The 27,673-nt window shown below is 42.0% G+C and overlaps 2 protein-coding genes across 2 annotated transcripts; both read right to left on the bottom strand.

The window, feature by feature from the left end:
• Positions 1 to 207: 207 nt before the first annotated feature.
• Positions 208 to 9,405, bottom strand: LOC126530838 (haloacid dehalogenase-like hydrolase domain-containing protein 2). The gene is made up of 6 exons (XM_050178134.3): positions 9,161 to 9,405; positions 8,867 to 9,075; positions 2,961 to 3,045; positions 2,638 to 2,854; positions 487 to 550; positions 208 to 408 (listed from the first exon to the last, which is right to left on the bottom strand). The coding sequence occupies exons 1-6, from the start codon at positions 9,322 to 9,324 to the stop codon at positions 305 to 307; spliced, it is 843 nt and encodes a 280-aa protein (XP_050034091.1). The 5' UTR covers positions 9,325 to 9,405; the 3' UTR covers positions 208 to 304.
• A 3,369-nt stretch (positions 9,406 to 12,774) lies between these two features.
• Positions 12,775 to 27,640, bottom strand: LOC126530839 (uncharacterized). The gene is made up of 6 exons (XM_050178135.3): positions 27,406 to 27,640; positions 27,020 to 27,192; positions 25,639 to 26,867; positions 20,194 to 20,306; positions 19,187 to 19,371; positions 12,775 to 13,014 (listed from the first exon to the last, which is right to left on the bottom strand). The coding sequence occupies exons 1-6, from the start codon at positions 27,528 to 27,530 to the stop codon at positions 12,839 to 12,841; spliced, it is 2,001 nt and encodes a 666-aa protein (XP_050034092.1). The 5' UTR covers positions 27,531 to 27,640; the 3' UTR covers positions 12,775 to 12,838.
• Positions 27,641 to 27,673: the final 33 nt, after the last annotated feature.

Raw genomic sequence — 27,673 nt, forward strand, 5'->3', positions numbered from 1 at the left:
TTCTGCAGATTCACGTTAAGCTTCGCCATTTCTCTTTCAGCTTATAACAAACTGAAGAACGAAGGACACAAACATCCAAGTTTCATGCAAGCATTTCCATTGTTGAAGAAAAAGGGTCACAATATATTTGCACCAAACATATTCACAATACTATATAATTTAGGCATATGAGGCATTGACGCAAGCAGGAAAAAAAACAGTGTTCCCTTTTGCAGATATATAGCAAACTTGAGTAGAAGGACTTTATTACATAATATGTAGCCAGTCTCTCTGGCATATAGGTTTCGTTATATACAGACCACTCCTAGCACTTTGGATTAAGTATGATGTCCACGGCATCAACAAATGATGGGACCAAGGCCCAAGGACGGTTTTCTATCTTGAGCTCATCACCGACCATGTATTTCCCTGCAATGTATCAAAATGTTAAGCAAGAAAAAGGCAGTGGAACGGATAGCTACAACGATCTATGAACTCAACAAATACCTGTCTGCACTAGAATTCCTCGGATGCCAACTTGTTGAGCCCCATCAATGTCATCCCGGACATCCTTGAAAGCAAAGAAAAAAGCATGACCGAAAATGCAGTAAACCATGACTAAGCAAGTACACAAATAGTTTGTCAAATTTCTTAGGCAGCCAGTAAATATGCTTTTCTTTTTCATGGCAGCATGCCCTGACTTTGTGTACCTGTTGCAAGAATACTGCATTATAGCATTATGCCCAAACTTATAAGAAGGCCATACCAAGCAATGACACATTCCTACATGCCAGTGTTTCAGTAAAATTCAGCCACACACATTTTTCTAGGAAATCATTGTGCACATATTTGTTTTGACAAAATACTACAAAACAATGGAATGCCCTTTGCAGCTTAATAAAGTGTATAGGTACTTAAAGAACAAACCCAATGCACAGGTGGGCAGGGATATTGCCTAACTTGTGTTGTGAATTTCAGTAGACAAGACATGGGAATATGTCTTGCGTACTGAAATATTAAAGAGCTCTAGTGCACACAGTAAGTTTCCACAAAGCTCAGATAGCTAGCTTTAGCTTAGAATGCCCAGTGCCCACTCACACTTTAAGTTACATGTGTAGAATAATATCCCTCCTCTCAAGTTTACTAAAGGTGTGTTTCAGTGTAACATATTCTCTTTGCATGAATACCATAAACAATACCTTGTTTAACCAAGAACTGCTCCAGAGGTCTATAAAAGCCTTAAGAGAGAGACAAATTGTATAGAAAGGCAGGGAGATTAACCAGGGGTAGTTCCGGTTTGCTACCCTGCACAAGGGGAAGGAGTAGGGAGATGTAAACAGAAAGAGGAAGGAGGAGAGAGAGAGAGGGACTAGCACAAACAAACCACATACACTATAGAGCGGTAGGGGGTGGTGTTCTTAAAGTCTATCACAAGAATTAAGGTTCACAAAAAATGTTTCAAGCATGACTGTTCTACGTACTGCTCATGATTTTGAGGCATAATATTGGTGTGTCAGCTGGAATCACGGAGAAAAAAGAGAAAAGCTCGGAATTAAAAATGTTTTCATTATCATGCTGAGCCTATGCTCTACTTCAAAAAACCAAACCATGCAAGATGAGCCAACGAATCATGGAGTGACGTTGCCAAAAAATTACATGTGCTGCTTATCACAGCTTATGTACAGCTTAACACAGCTGTCGTAAACACTTTGATTTGGGCGAGTTGGTTCTATAAGCAAGCGTACTGAATTCTTTTTTGTTTGATTTCTTTAGGGCATATTTGTATGAAAGAGGGTGACAGCTGCAACATGGGTGTGAGGACAGAACCCCCCCCCCCTCCAAGTTCGTGGTGCTCTGCACGTTCCTGTGTGTATGTGTACGTAGCAAGTATAACCAAGAGGGCTTAAGAATGTGCCTTGAATGCAACCAAGTGACTAGCCAAGAGACTGTGTGACAGCGAGCGAAACGCGTGAAAATGTCGCATGTTTTCTTTTTTTTTGTGCAGAATAAATCAGTTAGTTGCCTAATTAAATGTAATCTGCATTTGCCTCACCAGTGAGCAACCATGCATTATATTGGCCATCTCCAAAAATTCATATTTGGTTAAAATTAACTGTAACTGGGAAGAAGACTAGAGATGTAAGAACATACTTGTCCTGTGTTTTACAAAAAAAATACTGGTTGAAGTGAATCCTACATATTGCTATTTTGTAGCATCATTATTCAGATAAATGATGTGTTACTTATCCAAGTATTACACCTTGTTTTGATTTACAGTATACAACAGCACTGCCTCGTAATACCATGTGCGCACAGTGACGGTTACTTTGTAATATCACTAGTCATTACGAAATCATGTCCTTTCTATGCAACTTTGTATCTCAAGCTTATCGGAACTAATGGCACAATTTTTTTAAATGTCCTAGTACTCAAACATATCTTTTTTTTTTTTTTGCAAAGGGTCATTAACTATGGTGGTGTGGTCAGCACCAGAGGAAAGTTTCTGCGTCAACTAACCGGAGAGATGAAGGTTAAAGTACTTTCATACCAAATGTCTTTGAGTGTGAAGTCGTCTCAAAGTTCATACCCCCAGCTAATGTGGCTGTCTAATAGGAATGAGCGTAACTCATACAAACAGATCATAGAAACCAAACATACATCACCAATCATAACAGTGTCTTCCGGTCGGGCCTGAAGTTGTCTGAGAGCAGTCAGGAAGAAAGTCTTCTCAGGTTTGCCCACAATTTGGGCTGTTTTGTCGGTGGCAAACTCTAGCGCCTTGACAAATGGGCCTGGTCCCAAGGCCAGATAATCGTTTGTGCGGTAGTAGCGTGCTTTATGGATTGCAACAAGCAGTGCTCCACTTAGTATTAACCTGAAAACAATAATCACAAATTTCAAAAGTTTAGACTTTCTCCTAAATATTTCTTATGCTGCCACCGATTAAAGAAAGAAAAGCATGAAAATGCACATATAATTACCTGAATGCTTCATTCAGTGGACCATAGTCGAATTTTTCTGGTGCCAATCCAACAAGTACAGCATTGGGCTCGTTTGTATCCAAACCTAGAAGAGACCTCTGATTACTTCATTTCATAATGCACAGTGAAAGTACAGTCGCAAGCTTTTCAATGTGACTGTGTAACGGTAAACTTTGTATGTAGCAAGCTGCCAAGGTACCATGAGAATGACAATATGCCATTGTCTCTCTCTTGCTGTTCCATGACGCCTTCACTTTCAGCACCACTGTTTTTTTTTTTTTTATCTAGTGTCATGACAGTTTTGCACAGCCCTGAACATGACTGTCAAGTTTAAAGCTAGAAGAAAAAATAAGCAGCCTTCCATGTTTCACTATACAGAAGTACATCCTAACCCATCAACACATGCACAAAAGCATGTTTTGTTGTCGCCTCTGTCTGTTTTTCTTTTGCATTTGGCAAGTTGCAGCCTGAATTTGAATGCAAACCTATAACGATCATTCAAGTTGCAATTGAAAAAGTTGGCAGACTCAACCGCAGTTGACATTTACATCATAAAAAGCATTGATGATTTGTAGAGAACAGTTGTTCAAATAATGCACCTATTGCATACCACATGGTTATCTAGAGATTATATGCTGTAGCATTTGTATTTATATTAAGACAGAAAAAAACCAAGTGGACCCAGCACACATACCCAGTGGGCATTACCCTGTGGCACATAATTTTAGACCGCACTATCCCCATGATCAGCCCCAAAAAATTATGAGATACCCCGCCCTGGCTGGTAGGTAATCACGTTGCCCGCAAGTGGTAGGTGCAGTCAGAGAAGAATGCTCCACGTTAAAAAAACATACAGCACAGCAGCTCATACATCAATAAACAGCTGCGTAGTCTAAAGACGCAACCTGGTCGTCTACTTCTCTTGACATGTTCATTTGTTGAGTGTGCTTCAGCTTGTTGTGCAGCCATCATATGCTTTGCCTCAGCCTGCATTCACAATCACCTGGACCTGACATCTGCGCTTCCAGCTTCCTTGTCTTCCTTGCCTATTTTGCACTCGCAACCTCCATCAGCTAGCTGCGCACCATACTCACAATACTCTTGTGCAGAGTGCAACCTCATTAATTCTTCACAGTCTGCATGACGTCCCCTCGCAAGACTGCTTACCAACAATGGCTTCTTCACTAGACATTTAATATAGCAATATGAACATGCATGTGTCGCAATGATGCTTCCTTGCTGAACTCCTGCAACATGTGAAATGTCAAAGAAAGACCAACACATTTTAGGATGTAACTGCAGCATTATATAACCTTCAGTCACCTGACACTTTCAAATATAGCGTCGTTCCTTTACACTTTCCTAGCATTTATCAGCCGCATCGGTCTCCTAAGCTGAATAAATACTATTTATAGTAGTGGACAACATTTCTTGGTGATGAAGCGGAGACTACAGAGCCAAATTATGCAAGTGCTACTGCTAAAGAATATATTTGCACAATTGCGTCCGTGTTTTCTGCATGAGAAATAAAAAAAGCAACACTGCTTCATTTTCTACAGGAAGCCATTTGAAAGAGGCTGCAGCACACACGAGCTTTATACAGATATTGTTTTTACTTTATATTTTGTCATTTCACATTTTTGCATGCGTGAGAACGACATACCTTTTACGCATTCCTCAAAGGCAAAATGGCATCTCCCTCTTCAGGTGAGCGTTGGTCACCTTCAGGCTCTTCCGCCGACTCGCTACTGAAGCAGCGAGCTTCACCAACAAAAATGGCTGTCTAAGCAGACGAATCAAATGGTATGCAACATTTATGTTGCAATCACGCGTGCCTATCTGGAGCTCACCACCGTCACCGTGCATAAAAGAGTGAGCCAGCTGACCAGCGTAAATGTGCGTTCCATGAGTAGGATAAAAGCAGAGGTCCTGTGAGGTCTACTGTTATCTCCAAGGCGAACAAGACCTGACTTCAACCGTGGAAGAAGCACTGAGAAAACTGTCAGGACAAGAATGCAGCTGTACGACAGCTTCATGCTTAGTGCCTTAAGACGCAATGTGCATCGATATTTGATGCGTAACAAGCTCCCTACATCGACAAAAACTGTGAAGAATGCGTCGACTGACCCTGACATGCAGATGCCTGCTGTGAGAGAAAGTACTGTGCACAGACTATTAAACTACAAGGATCGTTCAACTCAATCCGGGACTTTTTTTTCTTTCCAGGTTTAAATGGATGCCTAGGCTGGAGGTTTTGTATCCAGTAGAAACTTGCACCTGTGTCCTGTTATTGGTAGACAGCGCTCATTTCCCGCACTTCTGGATAGACTGTTATTCAAGATGGCAGAGATAACAGTGTGAACGTCTACGTGGAACAGCATGTTGTGATGAAGTTTTTAGTGAAGGAGGGCATAAAACCTGCTGAAATTTACAGAAGACTTCAGGCTCAGTACTTTGAGACACTCAGTCGCAGTAAGACATTTGAATGATGTAAGCGCTTCAAAGATGGCTGTATCTCTGTTACTGACGATCCCGGTCGTGGTGGATCACAGCCCACGGTAGTCATTCCTGAGAACATTCATTGTGTGGAGTAGCTGATCGTGGACAATCGTCGCATAACCTGTCATGAAATTGCAAGGGTGTGTAATCTGTTGTTAGGAACAATGAACACAATAATTCATGGTCATTTGTTGTTCCGAAAAGTGAGTGCACGCTGGGTCCCAAAGCAGCTGTCTGCTTTTGACAGACACAGAAGAGTTGAAATCTGTAGAGAACTGAGGGAACGCTATGAAAGGAAAGGCCGGGATTTTCTGAATCGTATCATGACATGTGACGAAACATGAGTTCACCATTTCACCCCAGAACACAAAAGAGCATTAATGCAGTGGAAGCATACAGAATGACCACGTCCCAAGAAATTCCGAACAGTTGCATCTGCTGACAAAGTGATGGCAAGTGTATTCTGGGATAAACAGGGAATTATTCATGTTGATTTCTTACCCCATGGTGTCACTATCAACAATGAGTATTACTGCCTTGTTCTGCGTGATGTGCACAAGAGTTTACGGAAGAAATGGCCGTGTTTGATCACAAAGGGTGTGGTCCTTTTGCAAGACAATGCATGACTGCATACCGCTCAACGCACATTTCAAACAATCCAGGAACTTGGCTGGGAGATATTACCACACCCCCCTATAGTCCTGACTTAGCACCAAGTGATTTCCACCTGTTTGGGCCCCTGAACGAATTCCTTGGAGGAAAACATTTCAACACTGATGATGAAGTGATGAATGGTGTCCTACAATGGTTTCGTGGTAATAAGAAATCTTTCTATGCCGAAGCATTCCAGGCATTAGTTAAAGGCTGGGATAAGTGTATAACTGTAGCTGGAGGTTATGTAGAAAAATAAATCCCTTTTTCACACTTTGAAATTTGTTCGTTCTTCTATTTGTTTTTAAAAAAAGTCCCGGATTGACATGAACAACCCTCGTACATTGGCTTCGCTTTCCGGAAGTGGAAACAGAACTCTGAGCTCTTGGGAAGGCAGGACATTGTCATGTGGTGCAGAAAGTACCTGCGGACCATGCAAGAGATGCGGACTCTGTGGAGATGCATTACTCTGTGGAGTATGGCGAGGGTGCAGTAGCACCTTAAAACGATCGTATCCAGCACTCCGAGGTGCCTTCAACGCAGTGCCAGAGAACTTGTTATTGCTTTGAATTGTGTGCTGTTTGTGACTTGCAACGCTGCCAATTTTTGTGGATTGGGAACTTTCACTAATGTGTATGGTATAGAAGAAGAGTACTAATACCAAGTGTGTGTACCATTTTCATTGTAGGGCTGTGTACTTATTAGATGGGACCTGGGTAACTGCAGGACGCACAAAAGAATAGGTGTGGGAAGGCACTCGTGTTGTGACACGGCAAGATGTTTTCTGGCAAGGTAGAATGACGGGCCATCGAGCTCCATCTGGCAAGGGCAGTCGCATTATTGTGCTCTACGCAAGCAACGACAAGGGCTTCATAGGAGTGCGCCTCGTCTTTCGTGCAAAGAAGAGTGTAGGTGATAACCGTTCAGAGATGGATGGTCACCATTTTGAGAACTGGTTTATTCAACAATCAGTGCTGAACATCGAACCCGCAAGCGTTACCGTCATGGACAATGCCGATTACCATAGCGTTCAGCTTGAAAAGGTGCCATCTACATCTACTTGAAAAGGTGATATTCAGTCATGGTTGAGAAGCAAGAACATTCCATTTTATACTGACCAGCTAAAGGTAGAGCTGCTGGAGCTTATGAATGAGCAGAAGCACAAGTATATTGGGTACAAAATTTACAATTTTGCCAAAGCTATGTCATGATGTTTTGAGGTTGCCACCGAATCACTACAAATTAAATTCAATAGAGCTAGTCTGGAGCCATGTGAAAGGGTAGGTGGCCGCAAATTACACAACATTTAAGCTTAACGACGTAGAAAAGCTTTTGCGTGCAGGAATTGACTTAGTAAGCAATGAAAACTGGAGGTGGAACTATGCTCATGTGGAAAGAATCAAAAACGAATCATAGGACAGGGATGGTGAAATTGACGATAATATGCAGAGCCTGATAATTGAGCTTGGCTCAGATTCGAGCACAAGCTCCCAAGATAGTGGAAGTGAGACAATGCCTGGGAAGAAATGCCCCGAGTGTTCTGCTTCTCTTTGTGTTCTATTTAGCAAAGGGCACTTACAACCTAAACTTTTTCTGATTTGCATGAGAGCTCTCTTGGCGTTCTCACTTTTGTCAGTATTTGTTGTCAAACTTTGTGTTATAGCTAGCTCACGTTCATGTTCTCATTTGTGTCTCGTAAAATATTGTCTGCTGCTGACTGGAGGCATGAAGAAAAATTTTTAAACATGCATTGAAGCTTCTGGAACATTACTTCAATGATCCTTTTATCAGCTCATTGTACCTTCAGGCCACTATTTCAAGTAGTGTAACTCTATCAGCTGCATCTCTGAGAAAACTGGCATAGCTTTACTGAAACAAAGGGAAATATGAAGCTGTGGCACGCACCACGTAGTTGTTAAGATCACTACGACATGACTCTTTCCTACGCTGAAATGTTCCTAATACGTTAATTTATTTACCTGAGGCCGAAACAACTGAAAAGTCTAGCATCGTCGATTCGCTATTAGGAATCCTTACTAAATTATCTTTGTATACGCCTTCAAATATGCACAGAAGCTATGGAAGGGTGACAAATCGAAAGTAAAATCGAAATGCGCGCCAAACCGGACTACTTCGTGCAGGAGTAGATGTGCAAAGCTCCCGAAACGTAGCCTTCCCATCATTGCCAAGAAAAGCTGTCCGCGAGGATACCAGTACCAGTAGTCTACATCCCTTCTCGGTGTCCCGTGCACTGGGGCTACGTTAAAGATTCCCTGGAGGTCAAAATTAACCCGAACTTCCCCACTACGGCGTGCCTCATATCCAAATCATGGTTCTGGCACGTAATATCCAAGAATTCATTCATTCATTCTATCTCGATCGCTTCTATATAGTAATAACGCTATGTGGTGCCGACGCAGACACGCTATGTACAATGCTCCACTACTAATATACACTTGTCGCTGTAAAAGTTCGAATCGGCGAGCAGCAACCCGAGCAACGTTACGATACCAGCGCAGCGTGCTGCGAATGACTGCCGCGCCGATCAAGTACTTCTGGATTAGCATCAGCTGCTTATGATTCAGACAACTGGCCTGGTTCGCGCTGGGGGCCCATGTATCAAGCAATACCGAGTCACCCGCTTCCAAATCAGCAATCGTATTGCAATACTGCGCGAGATTGGCCAGAGAACAAACGCTTAATGCATTCTCGATGCACCATCTGAATATATACGAAATCTGTAACACTCCGCGTACCTTGAAACTCTTCCATGGCAGCCTCGGACACCATAAGGTGAGGTCTCAGGTTTCGGATCTCTACGAAGGCCCTGGCAGCAGTCAAGGACGAGAAAATTTCGTCCAAGGAAATCTTGAAACCTAAACTAAGCAACCGCTCGTGCAGTAGTCGTCGCGATTCCTTAGTCGTGTTTGTCACAAATTTGATCTTTATTCCGGCAGCACGTAACCTGGGCAAGAAAATGGGAGTGGGCATAAAAGAATTTACTACCAAATAAACTTTACAGCAACTTGTGAAGCCACCGATCGACTCACCTTTCGAGAGCTTCAACAGCCCTTGGAATGATATTGTCTTCGACATGTAACGTGCCACTCAAATCGATGAGGGCCGCCTTAATGCGTTTCTCTGAACTCATTACTGAATATAACCGGTGTAGCAACGAGAAACGCGGGCAAACTTTGCTGTAAAATTGTCTCATGCGAAAAATTGAATCAGCTATCGAGCAGCATGGAACGCAGCCATGCCATTGGTTTCATTTTCGTGTCCGCGTGGCGGACTTGAAGTGCACTACCGAGTGAAACAGACGCTAATATTTTTTTTAATAGATCAGTTAGCTTTTCTAAGCGAAATTTTACTTTGCTAAAGCTTAATTTTTACCCAGTTACGACTTAATTTTATAATATAAATTTAAAAAAAAAGATCACGGCGTAAGCTTTCGATTTCGCTCTCACCCGTCTTTTGCGCGCGTTGTTAAGATATCTTATTTTCGCGTCATAATTCCGCTCTGGAACTCCTTACTTCAGAGCATCTTCACGGTTTCAGGACAATAATTAATCTGATACCGCTGTGCCGATCACTATTTCATTGAAAATTTTCAATTAATAAACATTCACAGAGACGTGTGCAGCTCTCGATCAAAATCGCGTTAAATTCAACTCGTCGCTGACACGTCTCCAGTTTACAACAGCGTCGTACACTGCGGCGAGGGCGTCACCGGCAGTACACGCAACCGCGAGTACCTCACAAGGCGAGCGAGTTTCGAGGCGCGGACAGAGAGAAACCGGGTCGGACATGAGCGCATGGAGGAAATGACAAGCTTTTCTCTCCTACACGTCTAAATGCGGCAAAGACGGCGGCAGGGCCTGGCCGTTGAGAAAAAAAAAATGACGCCAATTATTTGAACTGGTACCCAGGATGCTTTGTCAATGCTGACCGATGTCGCAACCGCAGACAACACAGAACATCTCGTGGACGTCCCAGAAAGATACAAACGTCCTAGCTTTTTATGGGACGTATCGAGGACGTCCACTGCTAGACATATCGCTAACCTAACTTGACGTATATCTAAGCAACATCCTCAGCATGATAGTCTCAGGACGTTGCTTGCAGGTGTGTTTATTGGGGAACTTCATGCTTGTCCGAACGAAATGGAGTATAAACAAAAACTAAATACAAATGGCACACTGCAAAAGAAAAAGAAAGGTGTTCATTTGTAATTATTTTGGTTTAAAGATTATTAGGTGATTACTATTGGTAGTAGTATCAAAAACGAACCTTCCATCAATGGATCTCTTGAAATAGCAAGAGCAGCACAAAGGTGGTGCTGCACTTAAGGCAGTTCATTTGATACCGAACTGCTTTTTAATGGTAGCAAGAAACAAAGGCGCAAAATTTGAGATTTCAGTGCTCATGAAAGTGCACAAATATCAAAACAGAGCCCTACAATATGGGTTCTCATATCCAAGCTGCATCATTCATACATGTGTTAATCCAATTTAAATCTATAATTGCCCTCTAATTACCTTTTAGGATTAGCACAGGACATCCTTAGAATGTTCAAATGTCCTGATGCCGACAACCCAGAGACTTACCGAGGATGCCTTCGTGTTGTCTTGGTTAATTAAACTGCATTTGTATTCCCAGCACACAAGCCCAGAGAAATTTCTTCCACTCATTTATTGCCAAATAAAAACCAAATATAATAATTTATGTATGTGTGCACGCTTCTTGAGTACATGCAAGCTCGATAATTGCTCCACCTATGACGTCTCTTGCTACTGATGATATTTCATGCAGCAAAGAGTAGGTTCGGCTTCTGGCTGAGTTGAACATAGCGTTTTCTTTGTTCAGCCATTTGCCAACAGCAAAAATATCGCACATGAAATTCTTGCCTCAGATAGCTGCAGATTACGATTCGTATGTATTACCTTGCCCTACTGAAGGTACATCATTGAAAAAAAAAATATTGAAATACGCGGCCATTTTCAAATTGTCACTGACCATTCTCGCACTTTCTTTTCTTCTTAAAAGCAAGCCGAGGTGTGGCATGCATATTGCCCTCAGCACATCTCAACGAAACACTAGATATGAATAGGTGTGGAAGATGGCAAATGGGAGCTGGACACATACTCATCAGTAATCCAACCATCAACTCCAATAGGACTGAGCGCTTGGCAAGTTGGTACCAACTCATGAATAAACTGCAGTGCACACAAGTACAACAGACACAGGCAAAGTGCGTATGTCTTTCCCAACTGTCTATCTCTGTCGTTTAAGTGTGTGCTGCAGAATGGCCATGAATAGTGTAATCATCTATGGTACAGGACAATGTAATCAGCATAGCTTGTTAAAACATTGCCCAGAACATTTAGAATATCTTGACCAAAGGATGCATTAAAAAGTCTGTCTTCATTAATTTTCAAAATACGCTTTACAGAATCAATTTTCATACTCTTTACAAGATGGCCGATATTGACTACAACAATGTCAAGTGGCCAAAAGCCAGCCGTCTACATTGATTACAATGCCGCATATTGCTAACCAAATGAAGTAATAACCTTTGGGTTGCACCGACAATGCATGGTTACTGGTCCAAATGAGTGCTCCAGTCCAGTGTTCTGAACGCGGAATGAAACACACCACATTTTCATGGAACAAGAACACAGCTATGCATTATGTATGCAAGAAAAATCTGCCTTCATTGTTTACAGGCTCGATATAAAGTTTCTATTGAGTAAGAATAAGTACACTAGAGTTGTGATGAAACATACAATTCAATATCCTAAATTAATTCAAACAAGCACCAAAATTTCAGTGGGCCCTCCAAATGAACTTACTCTGAAGTCACTTAATTCATGCAAGTATTTATATCATAAATCATTTGGCTCCCCCTGAACGTATGAAAGTGTTTGACGAAACGAAACCTACACCTTCTCCATTTGACATTTGTCATGCTGTGCATTTTGTGGATGGTGCTGGAAAATGATACCATCAACCTGGTTGCTCTTGGGTTGTGTATTTGTTTGCATGTCTGTGCTGGTCATATATTAATTTGAACACGATGTTGTGTGTATATCTGTACTCGTAATAACCAAGCAATACAGAGAAACACCATATTGAAGGGCACTGGTTCAATCTTGATCAACCAGGAATCTAAAAAACCCTTAAACCTAACACATTTTTGCATTCCATCCCATTTGGGATGCGGCAGTTGCAGCAGAAACTTAACCCACGACCTTGTGATTAGCAGCACAATGTCAGAGCTAGCAAATGATCATGGTGGTTAAAATTTAATGGTGGGATTTAACGTTCCAAACCAACATTGTGCTTATAAGAGACATTGCACTGGAGGACTGGATTAATTTTGACCATCTTGTTCTTTTTTTTAACATGCACCCTAAGCACAGCATACGAGCTTCATTGCATTCCGCCCTCATCCAAATGCAGCTGCCGCAGCAGCGTCGTGGGCTACAGGTCTTAACCCGCAATTCAGTTTGGGATCACATTTAACACTAAATAATTAAAATTTGTAATAATTTAAACTCTGCATTTGTGAGAAGTGTGAATATGCACGCTGACTATATATTAGCAAAGAAGCAAAAACTTCAGTGGCCACGTGAACTGTGTTCATGGCGTGATACATGCGGAATGCAGGAGGCAAAGGTTCTTTATTTAAATAACATTTTATGTAAAAACAAATGTAAAGAGGTCAGCTACAAGTCCTCCACGCTCCATTTGTACGCAATTTCTTCAGTTGCCTTCTTGTTATTCTTTGTATCGATCAGTTTCTTCTCGAAGCCGTTTGACCTGTCCACCCCATCCCAACGGTAGCCAGGACGAATGCCAAAGCGGTTTGGCGGAGGCTCAGGTCCACTGTACGCCGGACGACCTGCACAAAGCACAAACATGAGCACTCCTTTAAAGGAGGATCACAAAACAGCTTGTTCTGTGCCCAGAATATTTAGTATAAAGTGCCAGAACTTAGCCACGCAGTTTCGCATTGCCTCAATGGCATGGTTGGTGAAGGTGTCATCCCTGTCACTTTTACTCACTTTCTCTCATTGAAAGAACAATCAAATAATCAGGTTTAACATCACAGAGAGAGAGAGAGAGAGAGAGAGAGGGGAAAGGCAGGGAGGTTGACCATTAGTTGCCCAGCGCATGGGGGAAGGGGACAAACAGGCAAGAATAATGAAAAAAAGAAGAGCGAGCGCACCAGTTGCCTGCCCACATTAATATGGCCAGGAAGTCTATAAACAGCTGCAGAGACCTGTTGACGTGAGATATTGCAGTAATGTCCCTGTTGCTTTCTGCACCACAGACACAAACATCCAAAAGCAGTACATAGGCCACGAGCGATACTGCAGTGGAGGCTCTACGTGAATCTTGACTACCAGAAATTTGTTCAACACACACTTATATCTAATAAGTACACGAGCAGTATTGCATTTTGCCTCCTTCAGAATGCAGCCACCATGGACGGCAATAGAATCTGCAATCTCATGTACAGTAACAGAATTCCGCAGCCACTAAGCCACTATACCGGACATTAAAGGGGCAACAAAAGATAATAATAGCAGACCAAAGTGACAGACTGAAGCTCCAAAATGCCCGAAACATGATTTTGAATGAAAACAGAGCTTTTGTAATGTAAGACAGTGGTCCCAATCAAGGTGTCGAACTGAACCTAACCTGAACACCATACCCAAACCGGAATTGCAGCCAGAAGTGAACCCCAAACCCAAATTCTTAGAATGTGCCTGAATCCGAACCAAACCTGAACCAAAAACAAAAACTTGTTTTTGCTTGTTCAGCACGAAACGGTTCAAGCATATAGGATGCAAACGGGTAATCAATACATAAGCGATTACAGTGGAACCTAGAGAGATGCGAATAGAGATTTTTGAGAATGAATCAAATACAAATTAAATAGTGCCAGAAGCAAATCAAATTGAATAATGAATACTTTTCAAATAGTCTTCGAAAAATAAACAGCCGTTATATCACAATTACCATTAACATGTGTACATGTTTATGTTTCTCCGGTGACCGCTTTTTGCCGGCCAGCAAATGTTAAATGTTATCACTCAGCGCAAGGCACGCCTGCATGATTTGGAACTTACGCAAATGTTATAGTTCATTCTATCAGCTGTGTACGTCCTCGCCGAACCGTGTATTATCAGATTGCATGCGCAACAAGAATTGTGTAGTAGTTTCTGGAAACAATGCGGGCACCAGCAATTACACTAGGACCTTCGACAAGTGATGTGTAAAAGCCGACACACTTGAATCGCTGGTTACATTTCGGCCATCGCAGACTGTGTTTGCCGTTTTCATTGAGCTTTGAGTGTAGCATGATTCTGGGTCACAGGTTCGCCCAATAAAAAGCTAAGTTATTCACAGTTTTGCTGCCATGTTTTATTTTTATTTTTAACTGTCACTACTACGTGACAATATAAACCGATGTTCACATCCCAACAGTCTTAAAGTACGTAAGTTTCTGTCATTACAGAGTACGTTAATAAGCGCTGCTTATTAAAGGCACAAATGTAGCATTAGGAGCAAACAAGTAGTTCTTTCACATGCACAGAACTCTTCAGAGACTGCTAATGATCTCTGTACAGTCTGTAAAGCATGGCTACTTAAGTGACGCAGCCTGCTCCCCTGCACAAGTTCTCATGCTTTATACCTATACTATGCCCACGGGGGTGAAAATTTAGCGTCATTTACTCCAATTTTATGTTTATTTGTGTTGTTTAATAAACATAAAAACATAATACATTGTGCAACACTGGTCATTTAATGCTGCACAAGCCAGGTGTGGCACAAGCATTGGGACAAAGCATGCAGAGAGCAGTTCGCAAAGCATCTGATGAAGTGTGCATCTGCATCAATTAAAACCTACCAGGAATGACACACACTGGGCCAATTATGCCAAGTACAGGACTACATTTACTTTGAGGCATACAAGGCTCCTATTTGCATTTCACAATTGCTGGTTCTCTCTAGTCAGCTTTGAAGCTCTAAAACCATGTTATGCGGTAAAGCGTACACAAGATGTTACGGTGGGGGCCACTGTCACGGAACAACATACATGTTCCTTAATTATACATGAACGCATGTGCTTTTCTTTGTCGCAGTAGGAGCACCAAAACATCCAATTACTGTACTGGAAGCCACTCAGACTGTTTCTGATGTTGTGCAGTGGATATTTGTGCACTTCCTTACAGTTACGTTTTCCTGGCTGGTACAGTCGTTTTCCACGGTCCCTTCAAAAGCTTATCAATGGCGTTCTACTGTAGAGTGAATACTCCGGGGGCGGTGCACAAAGACTGAATGCCAAGAAGAAGGAGACGACACAAATCCTGTAACTAATATTTATTTTGAAAAACGTATTCTTAAATATTGCTTGTAATCTTCCCGCATGTGCTATATTACGGTAGTACAGTATATTAGATTTAATAATGCCTCTTACACGCACGACATACGACAGCAAAACTTGGCTGAGATGTTCACAGAAGCATGTGCTACCCACAGACTATGTTATTCCACCAAGCCCGAGGGGTGGTTCAGGCTGCTTTAAGAAATCCATGTGCTAATGCGTCTCAGAAGATGAATGTTATCAACTAGGTGTTTGTGAATACCCAAAATTTCGAATTCGAATGGAATAGTCATTGCTATACTAGTATTTGCACTCTACTTGAGATTTCACAACTCAAAGTTTTCAAATATTCATTTCGTTTAAATTGTATAAGGGGCAACTACAGCTCTTGCAATCTACAGGTCAGAAAAGATTATGCAAATGAAGACTCGGCTCAATTATTATTATTTAGCGGGACCACTGTTGTTGTGCAGACCGATTGCATTCAATAAAAAAAAAAAGGATGAGGTCACTTATGCACCATGGTTAGTAGCCGTCGAGTAAGCATGTCTTAGGCAGCTTACAAATTAGATGTTTCAATTTAGACATATGAATACATCATTTGGTCAACCTAATCATGTTTAAATTCCGTCAAAATTATGTGTGGAACTGCAGTATTGCCCTCTGCTCTTTCAATGAGCACTGCACTCTATTAAATGTATTTGGGACGTCCTGTTTATTTTTTTTTTTCATTCATTTCAATGTCATTGAAAATGCTAAAATGCAATATGCCCATGGCATTTTATGGTCTGCATGTATCAAATAATAGAAACATGTGTTTTGTTGCTAGACAAGCTCTGCAAAGTATTTCATTTCACTTTTCTAGCTATTGGAAATGGAGTCTACATTCTATTCTATACCGGACAGTCGTCTTTCTCAAATACTCACACGATGTGATTAAGAAATTTTGCTGTTAGAACACCTCTAAATTTCTACTGTTTTTCTCGCACTCATTGATTACAATAGAAGGAAATTCAGAAAAAAAAGGGAGTACGCATCGAGGCGCTGAACCGCGAAACCACACACGCTTGCAACAACACTGCCTAAAATGATCATTATGTGCATGGCTGCTGCAGCTGTACAACATTAATGTCCATTGCCATTCCATTCCATTCCATTGCCATTGCCATTAATGTCCATTCATGCAAGAAACACCGGTTTCTGTCTCTCATGTGCCAGGGAGTCCATTTCTTCAACCTTCTGGCAAAGCCTGTGGATGCAGACAAGTCGAAAGCACTACGCAGCACATCGCCATAGGGCATGACAAAGTTTGCTGTGCTGAACCGGTTTGCAACCATTATAAGCTTTTATTTCTACGAACCGGAACTGAATCTGAACAAGATCGGAGCATGCTGAACCAGAACCAAACCGATATTTTTTTTTCTTCAACAACCTGGTCTGAATGTAAGGATAAGGTTAATGCCTGCACTATAAGCTCCCAATTATGTCAATTATGTCTAGAGCTCCCAATTATGTCTTATGTCCCATTTGCAATATTCAGGCAATTTCAATAATTGAACACGACATAATATGCAGTTTGACTAACTATTATTGTGCCTTGCAATAGAATAACTCACTGGTGGTGCCTGATGCTGTGTTGGCACTATTTCTGCAGATGTGGTGCTTTCTCTGTGTGGCCCTTTGACTCACCAGGGCAGTAGTGCCCTAAAAAAACATGCCATCCGATATCGTTGGCGCAGTGCACGAATCCTGCATTGCGCCAACATGTAGGCGATGTCTCCTAACCCATTCTTTTGGGAAATCTACTATCTTTGAGAATCACACTTGTCTTTAATGGCAATTTTCTCACTGACTAAGCCATCTTTCTTACGCACAAGTGTTGAAATTTTACGTTATGTTTCCATATTTCAGCAGTAAAAATTACACACTTCACAGGTTCCTAGAAAAGTCCTGGTGGACAGCATCTTGTCAGTAAACATACACGAACATAAGCCTGCATGAAATTCTAGCCATAATCACAGGATCAAAAGTGCTGGCAGATGCGATAGAGACTGTGTCAAGAGGAGAGCTGCAGCACAGGCCATACCTACCATTAACACCCACCGTTGTATGGTGCCATGTGGGGTGTTCACTTTTAAGCTTTCCAGAATATTTAAATATTGCCTGTTGCAGATAACATAATCCTAGTCCTTGAGCTGGATTATTCAGAGAGGCAGATATTACTTTCACAATAAAACGAAACACACATTCAACTAAATAAAAAGAACACTAATAAACTTCTTAATTACTTTACGGCACAAATTGCAATTTACGAATTGTAGTCTGTGAGTTTGCGAGACCTATCCCCTTGAAATGAATCCACTTGGAGGGACACCCACGAGAGTCGCCGCTGTCGTAACCACTGCGTGCGCAGCAAGACTTAAAAAATTGAAAAGTCCTTGCGAATAAGTGTGCAGAATGGCTCAGTGCTATGGATAGAGCAACAGAGCAGATATGAAATTGTAACCAGGCTGTAGCCTTCCTGGTATTTCATTTGTCTATTCTTTATTGGCAGTGCCATGCTTTGCTAATGTCTGCCCCCTCCCCCCCCCCCCCCACTCGCATGCACTTCAAATTATCATATCAAAAAAGGTAGGTCGACTTACAGTTATGTAGATACGGTATGTATCATAATTATCGTAGCTGCCTGCTAACGCCAGGCTGCCAGTTTGTTTGTTTAAGCTGGTGCAGTGGTTTGCAAGGGATTATGCAATGCATTTTGCAAGGCATCTTTATGTTGTTCACGATAACAATGACAACGCAACCATGCGAAGACCAAGACACGCACCCCTGTTGTAATCACTAAGACACTTGTAAACTCACTTTCGGTTGGTGTTTTCTTATTCAGACTGACACTTGGTATGTTTAGGAGCAAATCCGCAACATTTCATTGTGTTTTCCTTTCGCAAGATTGTTCATCTTTTTTGCTGCTTGCTGGCAAAATTTGCATGCAGAAGGACACTTGAGAATGACGAGTTCACCGTAGGGTGATATTTTTCTTTCGCCTGTCACAAAGGCTTCGTGATACATGCAGGCAATTCATGTGGACTTCACCAAAATAGTGGAAACTAAATCGCAGCAATGAAAATACATAGTGTTCATTCGAACCCAGACAGAGAAATGAATAAAGTTTGCTATATCACAGATTTTCTAAAACTGAGACTTGTAATAGGGTCCCCAGAATATTTGTAGGTTCTGGCAGTGTATACACTCTAGTGCGTTAGGAAACCACACTTTCATCTGTCTGTAGCAACAGTCATGACAATGGTCAAAATAAACAGGCCAGGTCGCACACAAGCATGCATGCAGCAAAGTGTTGACCAGCTTTTCTGGCTGCTTATGGAATAGCCATATTTTCTGGCACAGGTCAGTATTTCAGACTCTGTTTATTTAGGCATTTAGGCAGTCCTCACTGATTTCGAATTATTCGTCAATGACTGTTTTGCCTGCTTTACTATTACTATGTATGTTATCAAGTTCTATATTCAATAGAGCTCTGTTTTGTTCGGAGTCGTTTTGTTTTTAAATAACCTTCCAGTCCCTACGGCGTCCAAATTAATAAGGTTCCACTGTGCAAACCTAAACCAATAACAAGCCAATAAACAAATCTAATGTGTTAGCCATCAGTGAGACCACATACCAGCAGCGTCATTGCCCTTTTGTTTCTTTTTCTTTCGAATGTAGTTTAGCATAGGGTCTCCTTCTCTCTCCTGGTCCTTCAGATGTTTCTCAAGGTCTTCGTCATCCTCATAACGAGTGAAGGGCTTTGACATCTCATGCAGGTGTTCCGCCAACTTTTGGTCCTGCTGTTCTTGCTGTGCAAGACTGAAAATGTGATCAGAAATGAATATTCAGGTGTAGGACGATGTTCTTAAATGCAACATGACAACTTTGCACAGGACATTAGGGCACGTGTCATACTCAAGTTTGCTTTTACCCTTTAACAACTTTCAAACACAGTTGGTTAGCACTGGCAACAGCAACTTCCAACACTTCATCGTGGCACAATACGGGCATGTTAACCTATCTTGTAGTACTACAGGTGTAGGGATAAGGGGGGATGCTAACAGCGTTTTGCCTTAGCACACCACGCATTGCGGTGTACGAGTTTAAGGAAACAATGGACGACCACCATGCGTACACTTGGAATGTATTTATTATGTCTCTAACAAACACTTTGAGCAGGCCAGCTAGCTTTAGCTGACATCACTGACGGTTACTTTGATGAGAATAATATGTTAGGTAAAGAAGGGCATTTGCCATGGCAAAAACACGGTTGACTAACCACGTGTGGGAAAACGGGACGGCGGCGGAGACTTCTACACTCGTAACTTGCTGGTGATCAAAACGAGTAGGGCGTTGGCACTGACAGCGCTTGCAATTTCTTGTGCCGCATGCAAAAGGAAGGGTTTCCCTCTCCCCAATCTGCTCGGCGATGCGTGCCCAACACGACATTCACTGCGCATGCGATGGTCATGGGAACTGAGGTTTCCTAAACCAGAAGCTAGATGCATGCAGTACATTATGTCAGTGTTTCCAATAGTACTAGCGATTCTATTGTGTTAACTAAGCATAACATGGCAGGCATACAACATATACAATAAATGATTAACAAACAAGGGGGCACGCAGTACAACAACTTCTTACCCTTTTCCCCACTTGCTGTATATACTGGCCATCTCCGCTTCTTTGGCAGCTTTCTCTTTGGCTTTGTCCGCTTTAGTGGTGTCTCGAAGTTTCACAACTTCTTGCACTTTTTCCTATATAAAAAGAAGCATAAATGAGGCTCTAGAGGTAAGCATTGGCAGCACACAGGAGTTACAGCAAGCATTCTCGACACAGTGATAAGTTTACAATGTGGCAAGGAAAAGCAAAAATTTGCCTTGTTCTCTTAAGGCATCAATGGGCTGATAAGAAACATGAGATGATGCTACAATAGCAATTCCATACCACAGCAGATACAACGAATAAATATTAGCTCATTAAAAATAAAAATAATAACAACACACTTCAGTGCGCAACAGCGCTTTGGAAGCTGCACACAAAGACATGAAACAAGCCAGTAAGCATAATCAATCCTAAAAGTAACAAAGCTTCCCATTTTGCAGGAGCTTTCACTCCACTGTAATCAGCCTAGGCAATAAATTGCACAGATCGGTCCAGACAATTTTGTGTCACAGTCTCAATTCATCAAAGTCTTTGCATATTGTGTGCATATTGCAGCAACACCTGCAAGAAGCACTGACACAGAAACTGCGAGCAAAAATAATCGCTCCGTCATCTTCCCATTTCGCATACTGTCAATGCCCCTTCTGAACCTGCGTTGTTTATCCTCTAGGACATATGAGTGGAACAGCTGTTAGCTTCAACAAGCTTATAGTGAAATCAAGTCTGTACTCTGCCTCAAAAACAACTTTCAGTGCAGCAAAAGCTCAGAGATGTGCTAAGGCATCACCATATGCTTCACGTCCACTGCACTGTACAAAACAGATTACAGTTTCGTACTTCAGCATCGGTTATATCGTGCCTGCAATTGCAGAGTTGGTCAGCTCTGTGATTACCTGCCATGATGGCTGCATTTTGATGGGGGATGTATACAAAAACACCCATACTCTAAGATTCAGATGCCCGTTTTAAAGAACAACAGGTAGTCAAAAATATTTCGGAGTGCCTCACTATGGCATGTCTCATAGCTGGTGTGTTGCTTCGATATGCTGAACCCAATGCTTCGGCAGACTGAACCCAAGTTCAAGAACTACATACAGGTATTTAGTTTGCAGCCCAAGAGTGTAAAGTAGTGCTGCAATTGTTCAAAACCGCAAAACTGCAGTGACAAGTTTTTGCACATAGGCTAGCAAAATTAATTTCACCATATCATTTTTTTTTCTGACCACAATAACCGAATTCCACATGCCGGCTTTGCTTACACTGCTCAGAACGATATTGATCTATTACAGAAGTAGTGCTAACCCTGATGGGACCATAATACGATGCCACATTACGACGCGCACATGAAAGTTGAAATCAGTGGCAGCAACAGCCGCAAACACGTCGCTTGTCTATACAGAACTGACAATGACACACGCACCAACACCATTCTACTCACAGCAGCACCAATTTGGCGTCACCATTCGGAGAAATGGTGAATTATGCTTCGTAAGCACACCTACTTCTGAAGCCTCCACATTGACACAATGGTGATTGTAGGCTAAATTGGGACACTACAAGGCACGCTTTTCCATACGCAAGGAAGCTCATTTGCCAGTACAGGCATGGTGATGTTCCGATGCAAGTTAGTGTGTACCTTCAATTTTGCCTCTCTCAATGTTTGCTATAAAAGAAACTTGCAACAGCTACTTAATAGGCCCGACTTCATATGCATTGAAATCAGGCATGTTAATTATTACGTGCTTTAGCGTTGAACATTCAACACTCTTATGCTAAGCATCTGTATTTAGCCACAGCCGTCTCTTGAAAGCAATTTGGGTGTTCCACCTCATATTGTCCCCGACTGTACTTAGATTCAGGAGCACATTAAGGACACCCAAGTGGCCAAAGTTAAACCAAAGTCTGCACTATGGCACCTCTTGTCGCCTAAGTATTGCTTTGGGATGTTAAACGACATGACTTGATTTCAAATGCTGCAACAACACAGCATCTGTCCTCACAAGGCGCTTAGTCCCAAAGACCACTTGGCATTACCATGGGTCATCAGTGTGACATAGTGTCTGGTCATCAAAGTAGCAGCTGGTCATGTCAAATGACCACTCACAATCTCAAAGATGGTAAGCTGTAGCCTCCAGCAAACAACTGCTGTGTGCCCACTGCGCCCGGAAACAGTGTCACAAAGTGTGCAAAGCATTCAGAGCCTTTTGTCATACCATGTTTCCAGCAAGCACTAAAGGCTGAATAACTGTTACCAAGCAGCACAAGTTGTATGGACTAAATATTTTTTTCGTTACCAGTAGCAAATTATGAAAGCTTGAGTGAATGCCGCTGATAGCATCATGGGTTGTTGTGATTAAAAAAAATAGTATCTTGTGATTTGTGTGCCTGAACCAAGAACCACATGCTAAAACTGTTTTTTTACAAGCTACTTGGCAGAATGAGAAGGTGGCAGTGATGGAATAATTGGTGTAATCAGCAATAAAATCATAATTTCATTCATCGTCAACAATGAAATCAACAATGACATCAGTGCTCTGTTTATGTTCTACCTGCTTTTTGTCCCCCTGTATGTATGCTGCACTGAAAGCTACCATGAATTCACAAATAAAGGCCATAGACTGGCCTCTTGGTTTGTCTTTGGGTGAATGGAGATGCACTGAAAGGGTGGCTGCAAAGCTGAAGTGAAAATTCAAAGGCCCTTTGACCTGGTGCTATTTTATAAGCTGTTCCATGAAGTCCCACACCTTGGTATTAATTTTGAGTGCAGCATTGTGATGTCTCTCCACAAAGCGAAATGCAGAGATTGAGATCAGGAGGCTGTGGTATCAACAGGCTCCTAGTTATAGCCTAAGGCCGCTGGATAAAAGTACAGGTGTTTTTTTTATCCAACGGCCATGTCATAGCCTTAGAGCATAATCTTGGAGCTTTTCTACAGCCACTGTGCCCATTTCTCACCCTCTCCACATGTAGTACAGAGCAACAGCTGATTTCCTAGCATCATCACTTAAAAGTAGGGGTGTGCAAATATTCCACTAGTAGGTACTTTTTTTTAGCGTTAACTGAATGTTAAGCAACTGCCTGTGACATATAGCGCATATCTACTCACTTTAAGCTGGTTTACTCAAAGATGCAGACATTACTTACACTGGAAATTAAAATGCATGACTGACTAATGAAATTTCACTACTAAACTTTTTCAATAATTGCCTTAGCACACACACTGCAATATATGAACTTAAGCTGGTGCATTTCACAAGGCACATCCACTTAAAACAAATTTTGAAACTAGCACCAGTTTTGAGATAAGCGCTGTCGAACTCGCGGGAAGGATGTCCCATTGTTCCGCGTAGTATTGCAGAAAACACCTTATTACACATTGATGCTCAACAACTACTGCAGCACCAATAAGTTTTATCACAAACTGTGGGAATGGAAATCTTGAAACAGGTATCATCCTCAGAATTCATTTCAAGTGGATATGACTTTTTCAAGTCACTGATTACAATTCATAAATTGCAATATTTGCCATGATAATCAAGCAATTAGATTAAGTAAATTGGCAAATCATTCTGAATTATAAAAATATGCATTTTCATTTCTCATGCAAAATGTTCTCCTCTGAAAGTAATCTAGCCCAAGAAGTCAAATTGTGCCACATGCCACAGGTGATATTAAAAAATTCTGTTAATAATAATAATAATAATAATAATAATAATAATAATAATAATAATAATAATAAACACTGCCCTGTACATTACGAATACGAATTGAATAGCCTTCGCTATTCGACACCTGTACGAGAATGACCTTTTTTTTTTTTTCTTGAATGTTCACTTCTGTTCCAAAAGGGAACATCACTTGTTGATGTCTCAGGGGAGAAAAACTAACGCAAGTGGAGATTGTTCCCCGATAATTGTGCTGCGCGAAAGCCGCAGATGCTGGTGACAGGCATCAGTTCCTCAGTAGATGCACAGAGTAGCCATCTTCTGCACAATAACTTACAGTCATTAAATAAATATGTATGTCATCTCGACTGCAACTTTTTTAAATAAACGTGCAGTACTGTGGCATTTCACTTGGTCCCTTCAACAAACACAACACTCTACATGCATTTGGTTACGTGCTGCTTTGTCATTTCATTATTGCCAGCATCATGATGTGCTAGATAACTGAAAGAAGTTGTTTATCACATACAAGCTTTTCATTTGACCAGACACCCATTTGTGAATGGCATTACATGCATCAGATGGCATAGATTAGCCTCTTTTTACTTATTATTTTTTTAATATATAAGGAGTCGATGAAAGCTTTATCTATCACTTCGTTTAAATTGAAAAAAAAAAGACATTCTGTACTCAATTAAAAGGTCATATTTCTCGAATATTTGTAGTCAATTTAGAAATTTAAGTAATTGAGCACCACTACCTATGAGCAATGCTCCTAAAATTAGCACTTTCAATGCAGGATTCTTAACAAGGAAGGTCTCACGTCGACGAGTGCAAAGTTTGAGACAGAAACATTGAACCATTTGCTCACAACAGGAATTCTAAAATTTAATTCACTGTTTTAAGAAGCATTTTGAAGGCTCTGACAGCACTTTGCAAATGTGCTATGGTGCACACAAAGCACCTACAGCTTTGAATTTTTATGGAATGTTCCTGCCAAGATGAGCTTTATTACTACCGGTCTTGCCTCAATTTGCTCTCGTGCACTGAAACGACACACTGTTGAATACCACACAGCGCTTCCAACAGGAGGAATTGGTGGGCTAGTTGGTTGGGCTTTCTTGATTAAACACCAATGCCACCTAATGAGACAGGCAAACATTTAGGACACACAAATCCAGTGCTTGTGTGTGTGTCTTAATTTTTGCCTATGTCTCATCAAGTGTGCTGCCATTCAATCAAGAACAATTAGCAGAACTCGCCCACAAGTTAACCTTTAAATGTCCAACATCATTTCTAAACTTCATTGTGCTGGCTCTAACGGCCCTCTCATTTTAAATGTGCTGCAGACATTCTTCACATCTAATCGAAGTAACAGCTTTGCTCTGAAAGCAAGCCAAATCCTAGAAATAGACAAATGCACTTATGATAAGCAAGCACACTGACAAGCTACGAGTTTTATAAACTTTCCACATCCCATATACCAGCATAAAAATGTAAATGCAACATGCAATATCACATTATCGATTGTCCACAAGCTAGTCTATTAACAGAAAGATGTCTCGCACCTCACAACGTAGCACATAACAGCCCAAACATGAACATGCTTCTTGAACAACATTCAATTATTCAGGTAATAAATAAATGAATGTTGTTCTAAAAGTAGAATGACACTTTTTAAAAATAATTTTCCAGAACAGTTCTACAATGTTCAGACTTGTATAATATCAAATACATTGTAATATTCAAACAGCCTCACCGGTTCTTTGCCCTTTGTCTTTGTACTCTCCCTTTCATCCTTCCCGTGTTTTTCTGAATTTTGCTTTGACACTGAGGGTGAGCTCTTTCTAGTTATCTTTCTACTTTTGTGGGGCCTCTGCTTCGAGCGCACTCGGAACTTCTCCCGCAATTCACCTGGTTCAACAAGGTAATGCCCGGAGCCATCGGAGCATGGAACCTTCACAGGGTCAGAGCCACGGAGCTCGAATGGCACTGGGCTCTCACTCATAAAGCGAGGTTCCCGCGCTGGTGTCATATCACTGTCTGAACCATTGCGTCTGCCTGGTGCCTTGCCTGGACGTGGTGGTGACAAGTCACTGTCTGATCCACCTCTACCTTTGCCGGAAACACCGTCAGCTGTTCTTCGAGGTCGTTCAGGCGAAAGGTCGCTGTCAGTGTTTCCCGCAGCACCGGAAGTCCTCACTGGTGACAAGTCGCTGTCAGAGTCATGTCTCACTCGTGGCACCCTCTCAACATCATGGTCATCCCCCGGAGAGCGTGGTTCCACTTTTACACACACCTCCTTGTGGTTGGGTGAATGATGTCTTTTGTTATGGTTGTGAGTCCTGTTTTTGAATGAGCTGTGTTCAGAATCAGCATGGCCTCTTCTTGATTTGGGAGGTGAGTCGGGTGGTTCATGCGATGCCTGTATTCTGCTGTGCTTGCCATCACTTTTGTTTCTGCTGTTCTTTCTTTCTGTCATTTCATCAGTCGGCTCCACTTTAACTTTAACTCTAGCATGTTTGGCCCCAGAAAGGTCTGGTGACGAACTTCTGTATGCGCTCGTCTGCTCTCTTCTATGCTTGTGCATACCCGAGGAAGCATCTTTGCTTTGCCTGTGTTTCGATGATGATGATGAATGATGCTTTTGAGGGGACCCTTCCATCTCTTCTTTAGATCTGGTTGGTGACACAGGTCTTCTCTGCGGAGATAACTCACTGCCTGAATGCTGTCTCGCCTTTTGAGGGGACGGCTTGCGACGGGAACTTTTCGATTCCACAGGCGGTGTTCCTCTGCTCCGGTGGCTCCTTGAGCATTCTTCGCGCTTTCCCGTTGATTCTGCGTTTGCATTTGGCCGTTCTGGGGAGAGGTCACTGTCAGAATCGTGCCTGCTTCTGTAACAAGCCAGCCGCTTCCGCGGAGGTGACGCATCACTGTCATCGGATCTTCTTTTCTCAGCAGATGCACCAATTTCCTCCTTGTCTGCATCTGAATCAGAGATACAAAATTAGTACACGCACGGTGTGCACTCTAACACAGTGGGGGACTTCACAGTTTACCACGAGCGGCGGCAAAACTTTCAAAGCACTCGCGCTAAGGATTCGCCGCGTTTCATTCACAGCGCTAAAGTGAAAGCTAACCTTTGCCAATCTTTTTCCACTGGGCAGGCGTATACTGCTCGGCTACACGGGCTTGCAGAGGTCTGTCGTCGATAACAGACGCAACTAGAGGTTCGTCGTCTTCGGGTGTTGCTTCGCGACTCTGTGCCGAGGGGATGTGCTTCAAGTCGACGTCGTCATCCAGTATTCGCAGCCTGTCGAACGAATATGCGTAGATCGCCAACTGAACAACTTGTAGTAGACCTGTTCTATCTCGCATGCATCAACATTAACGTAAGGATAACACGCCCAAACGCAGCAATACGGCCACACCTGCTTATATACGTACTTCCGCGATCACTGCATACACGCAACAAGGCTCGTAGCCACAGTACACATGATGCCGAGCGGATTAAGAAAAGTCTTACCTTTGCGTTACCGAAGGCTTTGCTCGTTTCTTCTTTTTCTTTTCTTTCCCGGACATGTACTTCTCTAGATATTTGAGCTTATCGACACTCTTTACCGGGGCAACAACATCACCAGACGACGCCATGACGGCCGTTTATCCTTGCTCCCGCTTGAACTCTTCACCGCATTTACCGTGTTTACCAGTCCAGATTGAAAGCTGCACTTCTCGGAGGCTACGGTGTTTACATCTAGGTCACATCTAGGCTTACAAAACTTATCAGAGATGTC

Source organism: Dermacentor andersoni, chromosome 5 (assembly GCF_023375885.2).
Source record: "Dermacentor andersoni chromosome 5, qqDerAnde1_hic_scaffold, whole genome shotgun sequence".
In the NCBI taxonomy this organism is placed as follows: Eukaryota; Metazoa; Arthropoda; class Arachnida; order Ixodida; family Ixodidae; genus Dermacentor; species Dermacentor andersoni.